This window comes from Mastomys coucha, unplaced genomic scaffold (assembly GCF_008632895.1).
Source record: "Mastomys coucha isolate ucsf_1 unplaced genomic scaffold, UCSF_Mcou_1 pScaffold8, whole genome shotgun sequence".
In the NCBI taxonomy this organism is placed as follows: Eukaryota; Metazoa; Chordata; class Mammalia; order Rodentia; family Muridae; genus Mastomys; species Mastomys coucha.
In genome coordinates, this window is record NW_022196914.1 from 63,195,095 (window position 1) to 63,211,173 (window position 16,079).

Here is a 16,079-nt window from a genome sequence, read left to right on the forward strand (position 1 = left end):
CTTTGTGGAATATAGATAATAAACATTTGCAGTATTAAAAAAGTATGTTTCTGGCCATCAATTCCCCTTATCTGATGCACCCTTTGGTCCATGTAAACTTCTTGAAATAACTCTAAGCATGTTTGTGGAGGGCTATGCTGTTGTGTTAGATCATAGGCTCCTTCAGATTGGTTATCAAAAAAAATATGATGTATTTCTTTAGTTGTTATTCGAACCTCGAGTTATGCCAGAGATCTCCTAGTATGAGCCAAGAGTTTGTTTTTGTGACGAGGTTTCAGTGTGCTAGGAGTAAACAGAGAGCAACTTTATCTCATGATGCAAACGCAATACCCTTAGCGAATGGCCAAGGGGATGCCCCTTACAAAACAGACCTACAATTTCCTTTCCAACCTTCATTTTCTTCCCTGTGATGACCTACTGGCTAATCAATATTCCTGGCTTATAAGAGCTACATAGGCAGGGAGATTCCCTCTCCCTGCCCTGCTCTCCTCTCACATTGAACCTCATTAACCAGGCATGGTCAATATCTGCTTCCCTGGTGGGCAAGTGACATGTGATAAATAGGTAAAACGGAGCTAATCAATGCCATCAATGTTAGGTTCATTACAAATAATAAGTACTCTGCTCCTGGTTTATGGACCCTAAGAACTCCCTTTGTTCTCTTGCTTCTAGCAACAAAGGCAGCAAAATGGTGGTCCAAAGGCTGGTGAGAAGTAGCCTTTGTCCTGCCCTGGGAGAAGGCATGGAACTGAGGTGAGGAGGTGGGAGTGGGGCCCCAGAGAGCTGCTACTGGTAACCAAGGGGCCTGGCAACAAGCCTTGACATACTGCACTCTGGCTTAGGTCTAATTCCTTTTACCAGCTGAGCTGCGGAACATGACAATGTATTTCTGCTTCTATAGGAAGGGGTTTAGAAAGGGAGATGAGAAGGGAAAAATAGATTTAAAAAGGAAACCAGTTTCTAGGCCACAGTAAGCTCTGGCTTCCAAGAGGAAAACCATGCACACTCTTGACATTGCACAGCCACTGAGGAACATGAGTCGAAAGGATGTAGTGCCTTTGAGGCCAGGGCCTCCTCCTGGACCTGCCAGGGACCCTGCTGCGGGGTATGCACCAGCAACATTCATCAGACAGAGCAGTTGTTCTCTTCATGTTTGTTTAGTGTTTTTCTCTCTCTAGGAAGGCTACAGTGCTGCTTAATGTAAAGCATTACTGGGCCAGGCCCTCACTTCTTGTAACAAAACCACCTCACAGAGGCTAAGCCTATGTTGCTCACTCACTGAGATGCCAGGCATCTTAAATCCCATCCGTTACCTTTGGGAACCTTTCTTTGTAGACATGGTTCATCATAATTATTTCATGGTCACAGCAGGCGGGGGAACGTCCAGGGCTGCAAGCAAAGCAAATTACCCTTTTAAACCTGCCACCGCATAAGAGGAAAATAAGCCTTTTATTTATAAACAGTCCGTTGTGTCGGAAGTACTATGCAACCCTCGTATGAGAAGTAGATTCTCGGGTGATAAATCACAGAACCAGTCATTAGCACTCGCATTAGACACACATACCCCAAAACCACACGCGGTGTGCAGGATTTAAAACGCAAGCTCACAGAGTACAATGGCACAGAACAGTCACGGTGCCCTGCCAGAAGATGCCCTTGCAGTGAGATTATGTCATGCACGTGGCATGAGCTTATGTAGCTGTGGCAACCAATGAACTGCGGTATCGAACAAAACGAGTTGGCCACTAGCAGCACCATCCAAGACGTACTGACCAGTGCAATTTCACACTTCTCTCATACACCTGCGCTCTGCCACACTCCACCAGGGAAGAGCCTACCATGGCACAGGTGTTCTGGTGAAATCCATTTTCTACTCTAACAAGTATTTATTTGGGATGCTGAGGTAGGCATTACATATGATAAGAAACCAGAAATATGACTTGTTGTGTACTTTTGTATGTTTACCACTTTGTAGTTTTTTTTTTCCTGGCAAAATAGTTGTACAGTTTTTTTTTGGGGGGGGGGTATATATATTCTTGGCTAGATATAGCCCTGGATACTTCTTAAGGAAAATTAAAAGCAGAACCTATTCAATAAAGGTGACTCTAGATAAGGTGGCAAAGTTTTTTGTTGTTGTTTGTTTGGTTTTGTTTTTATTCTAGATTTCAAAATAAATTCCCATATCCTGCAATTATCCAGTGTGGGTTCCTTTGGTACCAGTTTATGATACTCTACGAACAGGAAACATAGAGGAAAACCCCTTTTTAGTAAACTTCTATGTTGAACTGAATATCTAGCAAGCTCAATTTTAAAGGCTAAAGCTTTAACAGATGGATGTATACGAATTCTGTCCCCCTGAGATCTCATGGTGACAAGGGGACACTTGCCCTGATTCCCTCTACTAAGAAGGCCTGTTGCCCAGCTTTTGGGTGTGCCATCCGCAGAAGCCTAGAGTTGGCCATCTGTCCTGCAGGATAGGCTCAGCTGCAGGAAGGAACTTCTGTAGTGACTGGATCTTCCTAGGCTACTGCTGAAAAAAAGCCAGTGACTGACGAGCTGGAGCAAGAGTATAAACAGAGAGTCTGCAGGTGTCCCAGCCTGCAGTGGGCTGAGGGTGACGGGCTCATACTCTACTGTGACTTCTCCTCCTCCCTGGGCCTGCTTCCCCCTTTCCTCCCATTCGTGAGCTTCCCCAGAACTCTCTCATAAATATCCTGGATAAGCTTCCTGGTTGAGGGTTCTTCTCTCTGGAGACATCACTGTGAGACCTACAGTTCAAAGCAAGGCAAGCAGCCAGCCCTATTCAGTACCCAGAGGACTGCATTTGCCAACGACAAAACTTAGAAGTCCCAAGTCCCATGAAGGTACTCCTCATCTCGGAGAAAGTAAGACTTAGGTGGGAAGAGGGAATAAGAAGACTACAACAGGCTTTATAATACCAAATCTGGGGAAACAATCTTTCCATTTATTCTCCCCACCTCCTTTTCAACAAACTTCGCTCTCTTCATATGATACCACGAACTGCTCTTGCATCGGCATTAGGTGACCTTGAACTTTCCATGGCTAGACTTTTTTATAGATAGTCTCTACGGCTTTTGTAGCAATTAGTGCATTGTGAAAACTTAGAAGAAATATAATACCTCTCTATGGTAATTAACAATGTCATCTATAGGTAGAATACCACACTTCTATTTGTGAGAATTCACAAGTCAGTGAGCACTCACATACAAATTACAGATATAGTTTTAAACAAACAATTCCAGTAAATACCAGTGTAGGTCAGGTCTACACACCTGAGACTCCGGGAACGCGGACGCATGGGTGTGTTTCTGCACCGGTTCTCAGTGGCGATGCTTTCTGTTGTGCAGAAGTGTTTGGACAAGAAGTGTAATTCATCTGGTGTTGGCTGGTATGGTAACTGGTGCAACTTCTCCTGGGAGGAACAGGATGACTGAAAGAAAGCAGAGTAGAGTTAGGAGACAACTTCCAGAAACAATTCTGGAAATGAATCAGAGCATCAACCTTGGGCAATGCCACCATTTTACACTGGTTCCATGACAGCAACTAAAGCCTAGATGTAGGAAGTGACTTCTGAGAGTTCATCATGCCTTCTAGACGCTCCCCTCCCCACCCCCCCATTTGACTGCAGCTTCTCAAAGACCGAGTCCTTCCTGGGTTAACAAACAACCCTGTGAGATGGACAAAAGCCAGTTTGAAACCCAAGGAAGAGGTTCCTGCTGCTGTTCCCAGCAAAGAACCTCTTGATTTGTAAGTAAATAACATGATTATATGCTGTGAGATCATAAAATAGGTAATGAAACCTTCCTCAATAAAAGCATGCTGCTTGATGCAAATGCCACCCATTTGTGCTATGAGCACAAGGGAAGGACAGAGACATATGTATCTTTCCTTTCCTTATTTGGGGGTGGGAGGGTATAGGGCAAGAATGTACGGTCTCTTCTCCAATGAACAGTTTCAGTGGAGGTCCTGGAGCTTTAGCCCATGCTCTAAATTTACTTCTTAAAAATCATCACTAATCGTCTGGAATGTGATGGAGAAGGTGAGCAGCTAAGAGCAGGTGACTTTTAAACAGCCTGACTTTGGAAACTGGGCAATGAAGGAATTGTTACCTTCAAGGTTTAGAGAGTGGTAAGCTCAGCAAATCAATAGTAATAAAAGAGATTGAGATTTCTGAATACATGGAAACAGGGCTAGAATAATAAGCACATGTTTGAAAGATACTAGTCATTGGAAAATGTCAATTCGGGTAGAGTTTTGCATTAAACAAAACAAACAACAAAAAGAACAAGGGAAAAAAAAACCTGTCCTTATGAGAGAACGTCCTTCATAAATAGTAAAACACTGCAGCTCAGTATTCTTAGAAATTAATGACCAGAGCTGAAAATATCCCTACACCTTGAAATTATAAAACGTCTTGCTAAGTACATAGTAAGATAGACAGGGATTTTTATAATATAATGAGATTATTTTATAAACCATAAAAATGAGAACACAAGAGAGAATTATGAGGTGAAGCAAAGCTTTATTCAGGGTAAACAGGCACTCTTAAAATACTTCCACTATGAAAAAAGGAAATAAAACACATGAACTAAGTCAATTCAGAAAGTCTGGAAAAGAATCTTTAAAAATCAAGCGGGAGAGAAGCAGGGGTGTGGTAACAGCAAAGATAAGGAAATTAACAGATAGGAAAATAGGAGAGATTTCCATGGAGGGCTGAGGGTGTGGCTCAGTGGAAGAACACTTGCTTCATATGCACCAGGGTCCAGGTCTGATCCCTAGCACAGGGAAAGCCAATGTAAAACACTCCCGAGAAAGAGAGAAGGACACACAGAGAGAGAGAGAGAGAGAGAGAGAGAGAGAGAGAGAAAGAGAAGGGGGGGAAGAGAGCTAAAACCAGAATGTATACTCACACAAACAGGAGAGAGAGAAAACAATGAATGCACACACACACACACACACACACACACAAAAGAGAAAAAAAACGTAAAAACTATATGAGAGAAAGAGAAAACTAAAAACAGAATATATACACATACATAAATACAAGAGAGAGAACTAAAAACAAACTGAATTCAGAATACAACACACACACACACACACACACACACACACACACACACACACGCCCCTCTAATTTACCTGTACCTTCACGGGTAAATCTCTGCCCACATTTCTGTCTGCAAACCCACTTCTGCATATAAGTTTACAGCAATCATTGTAAGTAGCAAAGTTTCAACTGATCTGATAGGGAATTATGTAAAATAGTCAAGCTACTTAGTGTGAATGTTGATTCAGGTTGCTACAGAAATATTAATATCCTGGATTATGACTTGCTGGTTCTGTGACTGATGGGTTATTATGTACAGGGCATACTGTCTTTCTAAAATTGAAAGTTAATTTCCAAATGGAGCAGGCCCAGGGTTCCAAATGCATCATGACCCATTAAGGATGTTACTTGCTTGGGACTAATACCCACAAAGCTTAGAGAAGGGCCCTTGGAGGAGGGAGGGGCTCCTATGGTATATTTAATGTTTTGCTTATAAGACATAATAAACTCTAGTTTTCAAAACAACTGTGGTCATGTAGCAAACTGCTGACCTCAACTGAATCTAAAGTAATTTTTGTGACTACAGCACATGTATTACTGGAGCATATCATCAGAAATTTACCTATATTTAAGATCTGGGAATGTTACGGACTGAGTGATGCCAGAGGTTGTAGGGAGTGATGTCATATTGGCATTAGAGAAACAAGGAGGGTTGAAGCATCTCTAGAGAGAGCCTTAGCTTAGGGAGAAATAAGCAAGGTATGAATGGAAGAGAGCAGATCACAAGGGACCCTAGGATAAGCAGAGGGTACCTGGGAACCTATAGAAAAACACCCAGCGGCTGACTCAAACATGCCCTTGGGGCTGGAGAGATGGCACAGTGGTTAAGAGCACAGACTGCTCTTTCAGAGGTCCTGAGTTCAATTCCCAGCAACCACATGGTGGCTCACATCCATCTGTAATGGAGATCCGATGACCTCTTCTGGTGTGTCTAAAGAGAGCAATGTTATACTCATATATATAAAATAAATAAATAAATCTTAAAAAAACAAAAACATACTTTCAAAGCACAGCATGTTGGACAACAGGGAAGTTTAAGTTCGGTTTCATCTGAAATGAGCATCTTCGAGATCAAGGCGCCAGGATACTAATGGGATCATCGGAAACAAATGCTGTCTCCATAGCCTCACTTCTCTCTGTGTGTTTCAGACAGTCTTTTGCTATGCTGCCTAGGCTGGCTTCCAAGTGACCCTCGTGCCTTAGCTGGAAGTATAAATGTGCACTGCCTGGCTCTCATGTGCTTATAGAAAAGATACTTCTGCTGAGCAAAGTCTCCTTTTAGAAGAATTTCAAAATTTACTATGTGTGCTTTCCAATATACTAAGTCTCATGACTTCCTGATTCTCCAAGTGTGGGGCTGGTGACGCTCATTACTTAACTAGTTTGCGTATGACTTTTGGCTACACCATAAATCAGATATACTCTCAAAGAATGAAGATTTACACCAAAAGCTGTTGCTGCATCTCCAAGCAATTAGACCCCAAATACATTTTCTATGTCATGGTATCACTCAGATAAACATCTTGTCTCTCAAGACAACCACTTTAAAAAGCAGAGTTCTCATATGCATGCATAGATTTCTACTTGTTATTATTAAAGGTAATATGATTTAACAGACATATGTCATATTTATGGATATTTATAGCCTTATTTCCATTCTTTCCCTCAGCAGGAAATAATTTATCTGGTGAGAAATATACAGAAGAATATCTCCCTACTGGAAATTCCACATTGCTTATTTCAAAATTAAAAATTATGATGTGAATAGTATCCTGCAGAAGTTTCACAAATTAATTTTCACTGCAAAGTTTCACACTTAAATAACTGACAATACTGAATGTTCTCTGGGAGAACAAACTAACTGTATATGACAAAATCTTTCCAATTTAGGAACATAACTTTTTTAACACTTGGCAATATTGAAGTGTCTGTAATGGCCCAAAGATATAAAAACATTTACATTTCAACACGCACGGGTCTGAAGCTCAGCTGACAACATAATTATCTGTGAACTTTTAAATTGTGTGTTGAAAACTCAACTAGTGGGGCTGGTGAGATGGCTCAGTGGGTAAGAGCACCGTCTGCTCTTCTGAAGGTCATGAGTTCAAATCCCAGCAACCACATGGTGACTCACAACCACCCATAATGAAATCTGATGCCCTCTTCTGGGGTCTGAAGACACCTACAGTGTACTCATTTATAATAATAAATAAATCTTTAAAAAAAAGAAAAGAAAACTCGTCTAGTTTTTTTTTCTGTATATAACCTATATATTTTTTTCTTTTTTTAAAAAAAAGTACAGTTTTGATTGGCTAAAGGACTAATAATTAATGAGGTTCTAAGAGTGATTCAGATTAGGAGTAGGAGAGTAGAAACTCTGAGTTGCCAGCTGACATAACTGAGCCTGATATTTGAAGGATGCGGACAGAAACCTCAGTAGGAGCTCTGCAGCTTTCCCTTGTCCATGGTATAAAAGCGGAAAGAAAACAAGCCAGCCAATCCTTTCAACAGTGTTCACAGTCCAGACCCAAAAGTCCTTGCTTTTGGAAAAAACAGAAATTATGGAAACTAAAATTTCATTTTGAGGGAAGAAATGAGAATTTGAGATGTATACCTGCCTACCACCTCAATCAATACATAAATGTGTAAGAGAAAGGCTATTAGACATGCCATGTGTGTGTGTGCGTGCGCGTGTTTGTGCGTGTGTGTGTGTGTGTGTGTGTGTGTGTGTGTGTGTACACGTGTGTATGCATGTGCCTACTACCTACATCAATACATAAATGTGTAAGAGAAAGGCTATTAGAAACTGCCATTTGTATGTGCAAATGTGTGAGTGTGTGAGTGTGTGTGTGTGTGTGTGTGTGTGTCTAAAAATGGTCTTGGGTTTCTTGTTTCAGACACATGAATCTTATAGAGACATTAGCCTTCAGGTAAATCATTCACGAAGCTAAAGAAATGCCATTCACATGGCCTAAAAAGAGCCAGGACATTAGGGTCTGGACCTTTGCAATATTCGCATGGATAAAAGAAAGGGATGGATAAACAGCTCCTCAAATAATTTTCTGTGCTTCAAGCTTTGGACCTAAAAAAACGGGGTAGGAACAGCAGTGGTGTCACAGAATATGCAACGAGCTCACCTACTTCAAGGGGATAATACTGAATAATACTGCTTTTTTTTTAATATTACAAAAACATAATTTAAAAAATTATTTAGACCCAATGGTCTGATGCAACGTACTCACCCTTTATACACCCACTTTAATAAAATGATGTGTCATTATTAGAAAAAGAAGGTGCATCTTGTACTCTCCTGCTTTTCATGAAAAGGAGAGTTTTGTCGCCTGAACTGTCATTAATGTTGAATAAAGGTGATAAGATGGTGATAAGGGTGCTGCAGCCGAAACCCATGGATTTGAGCTTTCAGTGTGGGGAGGAGTGTGAGTAAGGAAGTGACACAGCTAAGAATTGGTACTGTTTACTTGTGGCTTGGTTCTAATTAAAGGGGCCCAAGGGTCTAGGGAATGGCAGCACTTAAAACATTTTCAGTCACTCTGTGTGGGATCCGCTTCATCACACATTTTGAAAATGTATGGTCCTACATTTTCACATCTGAAATCACCAGTGATGGCAGCTGCCATAATAATCAAGTCAAATCTCAGTGGTACTTAGTAACAATTTTATCCACTGATAACACCCAGGATGTTAGAGGGGTGCGGGGGTGGGGGAGGAGATCCGAATGGACAGCAAACTCCCACAGCACAACAAATGGAGGCAGGAAAATAGAGGGCCTCCCCCCACGCACTACTCTAAGACGATGGAAAGCGAACCCAACAGATGTTAACAATTTGGTTTTAGGGGTGTCCCAGAAAACCCACATTCCACTCAGTATTCTGTAAACACAAGCATAAGGAGGAGGGGCACTAGTTAGTTCATCTAACAAGTTTTAGTTTCTTTTCAGTTTAAACATTAATCAGTGGCTACACACTTAGCACAATGCTGTGGGGTGGACAGACCTAAACAATAAACTGTGACTTTTGAGAATATGAGGAGGGAACTGAAGTAGAAAAGGCTCCACAGTTGCAGGTCCGCAGTTTGGGTTATTGGATACAGGGCATCCAGTTCACCTCATTAGGCATTCATTGAATACTGTGTGACCTCTTGGGCCTTTCTAAACCACTACCTGGTTCTCAAAGCCCTGTGTTAGAGGAACTTACAGAAATTCCTCTAACTTAAACCAGGTATGCTTGCATCTAATCTACTCAACAGTATCCAGTAACTGCTAGGCCAGGGGTTGAAATGTTATCTATCATTTGGGGCAAGAATCTCTTATTTCTCTATCCCTTTCCACAGACTTATTAAGTTCCTTTTGTTGTTGTTCTTGTTTGTTTTTAAGTTGTGAGACAAATTTAAGGCTTGGGGGGGGTGCATCCTTTGAAGGAAAGAAAAAACAAAACAAGCTTCCATCTCAGCCACTCACAAGAGAAGACTGAATCCATTAAAGTTTAATGGCGTCTTCATGCACACATCTGGTATGGAACGGCAACACTGAGCGAAGATTGTGTTGTTTTCCCCAAACTATATCAAATGGCTCTCATCCTCCAAACTTGCCATCCTGGGCCTTGGACTTTTATGCTCTGTAGTTTAGAAGCTTCCAGAAACAGTGTACCATGTCTACATGGTTAAGCTGTCGTTTGACACATATCTTATAGGGAGAGCTAGACATGTTGAATTTGCCTTTTCCTTCCCACCAGGAAACACCCAGAGAAACATACAGAGTATAGATTAGTTCTGTGGTTTTGAGGTGAGAAGAAAAATCAAGCACTTACAGAGACGGTGGAGCTTGGTGTATTTGTCCCATAGCCTGAGGAGGGGAGAGAAGCCAGAGACCAGCGGCGCCCATCCGTTCTGTGGACAAAGGGAGCTTGGTTAGGCTGAATGTGGAAGTGCTGATACCAGGGAACCCCAGAGAACCCCAGGGAATTAGGGTATCTTTAATCAAACAAATGACATAAGCACAGTCTATGAGGATGTGGGAATGCTTGGCCAGGGTTAGGGTAAACAAACATTATACAGCAGGTTGCCTTTTATTTAATAGGAATCAATACACCCAAACAAGTAGAAAGTGAATGGGTTGATCCATAGTATTGATCTCTCACTAATACACTTTGACAAAATGAATACCGGGGATAATTACAATGGTCAGACTCAGCAGATTCCAAGCAGTGCCAGCAGAAAGGGGAGAGGAGACATGTTCTGTATGGAAACCGACAACTGGCCAGTGATCTCAACGTGGCCCCAGACTCCATCAGGGTGCAAGACCCTGGGCAGGCTCAGGGCCTTCAACAGGCTTTCCACCTTGGATTTCTAAGGGTATAGTTTTCCTTTTTGTAAGCAGAGGTGGTAGGAGCACTGGGGTCCTGGTTACGTCACACTCTGAAGCAGCAAATAACTTTAATGATCAGAAACTTGAAGCTTGAGCTTTGGAGCGTTACTGCTTTCTGACATGACCTGGCTTCATATATAATGTTGGTGCAAAGGTCACCCAGAAGTCTCTGAGCATGCAGCTAGCTCTGCCCAGCCACCCAAACGGTTAGAGAAAAACCGTCTCTATTCATAACGGAAATAAACACAAAGAGTGAAGTCACCTGCTACTTAGTCTCGGAGTTCAAGCAGCCAGGGTCCTTAAAGAGAATGGCCTTTGTCCTTGAATGGTGACTAAATAGAGATGGACTGTGGGTTCAGTCAGGGCCAGTACAGGGGTCTAAAGTGAACTGATGCAGTAGTTATTAGTAGCAATGTTGCTGGTAGGGCAAGGGGCTGCCACAGAGCAAATTTTCAGGGATTTGTGTTATTCTAGAGCTTTATTCTAAATTTAAATAAGATCATACTGTATGTATGTATGTATGTATGTATGTATGTCAGGAAAAACAAAGACATGGACATTTTCCAACGGGCAAAACACACAAAAAAATGTTATTAAAAACATGTTATTAAAAAGCAACACTACATTCTTAGAGACAGGATCATGTGGAGATGTTCTGTAATTCACAATTTTGTTCATTTTACCAAGGGGGAAACAACAATGCAGGAAGTCTAACATAGACACATTCACAGGAAGCTGAAGTCAGGGAACTCAATAACGTCGGACTTGAGTTTGAGAAACCACAATTTGATGTTCATATGGAAAACTGCCACTGTAGCCTGATAGGCAAAGGTGGGTCTTCTAGACTAAGGTGGTGTAACCTCCAATAAACGTGAATGGTCCACAGAAACAAGATGGAGGCAAAGCAGACACATCACAGAGTGATTACAATGCTAAGATTTTAGTGAAATTTACCTGTCATTTCTGTGGCCATGATTGGAGTACAATTGAAATCAAGTATTTAAAAAAGAAGAAGAAGAAGAAGCAAAATGAGATGTTTATAAATATACCAGAGAAAAGTAATTGGGGTGATTAAATCATGTATTTGTTTAAGAACATTTTTATGTAAATGAAAATGTTGAAATTTCTGAGGAAAATAATTACAGCATGCTCATAAAAGGTACAACCACCAGTTAAAGGGACAGAAGCAGATCTTATATTTAGCTATCTATTAAAATATTTAAAAGCAATGCCTGAATTTTATATTTTAACCACTTTTAATTTAGCAAAGAAAGGAATATGGTTTTTAAAAGAGCTGTTCAGTCCATTTAATAGCAATTATCAGAAACTAGACTCTGGAAAGAGTAAGGGGCACATTTGCCCAGCATGGTTTTGTTTTGTGATTCGTTAACTCTCCTTTCCCTCAGGTATCCACGTACATATTTCAGATGCATGAGCAGTTCCAAGAGGAGACATGTTCTTATTAGTTCTGAAGCATAAATTACATTTGCTTAGTCCAGAAAACACACAACTGGAAAGATGTTTAAACAAGAATGTGCTCAGTTCTTGGTACAGCCATCAACCAGAAATAATTCATGTCTCATAAAGTTCCCTAAGTTGTCTGTGTCTGTTTACTCAAATGGAGCAAAAGGACCATTGCATTTCCATTGCCATGACAACCGCACATCAGAAAGTTACTATATATGCTATATGCATTACTGAGTGGAGAAAGTGCCCCCTTTCCACGAAAGCCATCACACACAGGCACAATTTGGATCCCACTAACAATGCTGTCTTTTCTTTTAAGTAGTGCTACCAATAAAGCAACATCCAAAGATAACATCCTCATCTTCCCAAAGCCACAAGGCTCTTCTGAAAAGAATCTTTTCTTTATAGATGGAAGTTTCAATGTTACATCAAATCAAAGAGCAGAGGAAAACAGCTGCTGAGAACTTACGACACAAAGAGATTGGGGGTAGGTGGGGTCAACTCACAAAACATTTAGATTCGTGTAGTACACAATAAAGGGTGAATGCTCTGATTCCAGCCTGACCATTTTAATTATATAAAGAGAAGGCAGGTCAATGTGTTCAGTAATTAGAGTATATAGTACATATAGGAGATATGCTATATACTGTTGGGTCAAATTCAACTATACCAATTACCAAGTAAAATCTACTCCAGAAAGAATTCTAAGACTAACAGGAGGTTACCCTAGTTGTTGGTATTCAAGGGACTGAAGGCTTAAAGTCAGAAGGGCAAAGTTTTTCTAGAAATTTGCTTATGGAAATGTGTTCTGAAGTTCATCCAGGCAAGCAACAACTAGGCAACCAGGAGATATTGATGGCACTAAAGGCCACTAGACTGCCACTGAAAGCAACAGCAGTTTATGATGTCTCAAGGCCCCCAGCTTCGGGCAAAGGTAATGACATCATCACCTCCATCTTACTATCAGATAAAAATGTTAAGTGATCCACAGCCCTGCAGGCTTGACTTTGTAGGGACCGAGAATCTTTCATCCAAAGTTCTTTGGACCAGAAACGTTTTAGGTTTAGAATTTTTGATTTGTTTTTAAAAGGTATTTCCAAACCCACTAAACATCCTTAATCTTAAATTTGAAAGGTTTCGAAGCATCACAGAACATTTGCTCAGAACATTTCAATAGTTCTCGGTAAGTTTCAGTACGTTTGGAGACTACTGAGATGACCCATAAATAAAAGTACTTGCCATGCAAACCCAAATACCTAAGTATGATCCCTAGAAGTCACACATCCTGTGGCACACTTGTGAACACACGTATGAATACATACATGCAGAGAGAGAAACAGATAATAAAATTTAAGTATCAGGGTTTCAAATTTAGGGATATTTTAGATCTTGGATTTTCAGATTAGGTTTCACATGTGCTAAAATTTAACAATATGGAACATTTCCTTGTCTCAACATGCAATTTTGTGATTATTCTTTTTTTTCTTTTCGTAAAGTCAGGAGGTTAAAAACTGCTGTGGTAGGTTTCCTCACAGATCTGTATTTTACAACACGTGTGAGTCATCATCACCCTTTACAGCCTGAACTGGACAATTATGTTATGAGGGGTGGATCAGGGAGAATATTGAACAAGGAAGGTCAGAGAAGATTAATAAGTCTAACCTTTGGGTCTTCTTCACCCCAGAATGATTTCAAAGACAGAGCCACATTTCTTCTATTGGGCTACATTATAAAATAATGAAATGTTAAGAGCCTCAAATTACTTCTTAAAGGCTCAGTGACATACAGCCAACAGGAGGCAGTGGAGACCCAGGCAAACGGTCTATGTTTCCTAAGTGGAGACCATCACTGAAACGGAAGGCATTGGCAGATGTTGGGTAGAAGGTGCTGATCTGAATTCTCATAATGAACCCAAGGTTCTATTTACCTGAAGAAAATTTTAACACAAATCACTTGTGTTCTAATCAAAATTAATGGTTTTTGAAGAGTGTGGAAGGAGTCCCAGCTGGTAGTTCATGCAACATGAACTGGAGGTCTCCAGTGATAATCCCCTGTCACGGTTTATGGTTTATTTGTCAAAAATTAACATGCTTGGGAGGTTGTGCTTTTTTTTTTTTCCATAGCGCAGAAGCCAGATTCATCTGTCCTTCAGTCTCCCACTTAATTATTAGATGCTCTTCATTTTTATAAATCTGGCAGGATTATGGGACTATGGCTTCTGTCATGTTTTAATACACACTGCAATGAGATTTGCACTTACCACTCGGGGTAATTGAACACACCCACCTCCGTTTTGGACTACAGAGGGCACTTTGTTTATTGACTTTCAAAGTTTTTCCGCCTCACTTGGAATAGTGAACCGTCATGAATGAACAGTCACTGGGCAGATGTACTTTCTAGGGCCAGTTAGCGTTTGCATTTCTTTTGTAGTATAATAATTAAAAAGAAAATCTTAATTAAAAAAAAAAGTTGGATCTCAGAGGAGATCCAGGTGTAGGTCTCAGCAAGCTCTCTGAGATGCGGTCTTAGTCATTCTTGTAACTCACCCCACGTGGGATTCAGAGCGGCCTTGAGCATATGATGGGAAATGACTGCGGTAATGAGAGAACAAACATTCTTCTTGGATTGGGACTTACAGTAGACTCTTCATCATACAGGGTTCTGGAAAATGCTGCTGGAATCTTAATTACAATACAGAGCTCTGAAACTCCTTTTCGTAGGATTTTCAGAACATAAAATGTATCACACGCTGACAAGTGTGTTCATTAGTGATGTGAAGAGGAACAAAGGCGTGTTCTCAGAGACAGATCTAGATGGTTTAGGAAATGCTATCTGAATTCACTGTCGGGTATAATTAAGTCTCTGAGAAATTCTTACAAATAAATGGGACATCCAGACCATAAACTAAATTTATTCTGAGTATCTGGAGACCCAAAGGTTGCATTTTGCATTCTGCCTTTCCTGGGTGGAGGAAGCAAGATACATATGTGAGAGGGGCAAAGGCTGTTTGACTGAGAAAGACATATACTCATTCAGAATCCAGAAAAAAGGGCTGAGGCTAGGGCAAGAGGACCAGCCTGGGAAAGCTTGGGTGTTAAGGGTGTCAAGTAAGGGCACTTCTTCTTAACTCAGTTCCCCAGGAGCAGTTCTCCTAAGCATTGCTGCCTCCTTCTAAGTACAATAGTGGTAGAAAAGAGCGCCAGATATACTGGTGCACGCCTTTAATGCCAGCATTTAATGGCAGAGGCAGGCGGATCTCTGAGTTCGAGGCCAGCCTGCTCTACAGAGTGAGTTCCAGGACAGCCAGGGCTACACAGAGAAACCCTGTCTCGGAAAAAACAGAGTTGCTTTTTCTCAGATCTGTCATTCAATTGCTCCCAAGTTTATACCTTGTAACCCAGAGTCTCATTTTTACAAAAAGGACAACATATAACAACAAAAGCTTGTACCAGGACAGAGATGAATAGAGCCTGCATAACAACACCTCAAAAAACAAAAAAACAAAAAACAACAACAACAAAAAAGCCAGTCAGTAAAACTCTGTTCAGGCTGAATCATGCATGCTCTAAAGATGAGAGAAAACACAGAGAAGGACCTCCCTGCCTTCAATGGGGCTCACATTTAGCAAAGGACCAAGAGGACCCTCCAATGCTAAGACAAGGCAGAAGTCATCACAAAAACAGTTAGAGCCAGCATGTTCAATGTAACAAGGTCCTTTGGTTGCAGAAGGCTTTCTGTGATAACGAAAAGGCTCTCATAAGACAGAACCCTGAAAGAGAAGGTGGGAGAAGGGTGGGGGAAGGTGTGCATATACATCCCAAGGGACCACTTTATGCCCCACTCAAATGCAGTCCTTACCTCCTCGCAAATGAGAAATGGGCTGAGGCACTGGGGGAGAAATTCCTTGGACTGTCTTGAGGGCTATTTCCTGTGGAGAGAAAAAGAGAAATGAGCAACCTAATTTTGTCTTTGTACCATTATCTGTATCCATAATCCTCTTCCCGGTAATCAGTTTCTTTACAGTTCTACAAAATATCATTTCCTCTAATAATGTTTTAGCTTTGCCTCGAGCGGGGATCTGGGAAGCGGTCGAGGTGGGGG

General features: G+C 41.1%; 1 protein-coding gene across 20 annotated transcripts in view; it reads right to left on the minus strand.

The window, feature by feature from the left end:
* Mast4 (microtubule associated serine/threonine kinase family member 4) overlaps window positions 1–16,079 on the minus strand; it is a 604,035-nt gene that overhangs the window by 59,586 nt on the left and 528,370 nt on the right. For 15 of the 20 annotated variants that reach the window (XM_031360602.1, XM_031360600.1, XM_031360598.1 and 12 more), the window contains 5 exons: window positions 15,837–15,906; window positions 11,466–11,474; window positions 9,955–10,033; window positions 3,294–3,451; window positions 1,314–1,389 (listed from right to left, as the gene is read on the minus strand). In XM_031360602.1, coding sequence (XP_031216462.1) covers window positions 1,314–1,389; window positions 3,294–3,451; window positions 9,955–10,033; window positions 11,466–11,474; window positions 15,837–15,906 — 392 coding nt within the window. The remainder of the gene's footprint in view (window positions 1–1,313; window positions 1,390–3,293; window positions 3,452–9,954; window positions 10,034–11,465; window positions 11,475–15,836; window positions 15,907–16,079) is intronic. The other 5 variants (XM_031360596.1, XM_031360608.1, XM_031360616.1 and 2 more) reach the window with 1 other exon arrangement.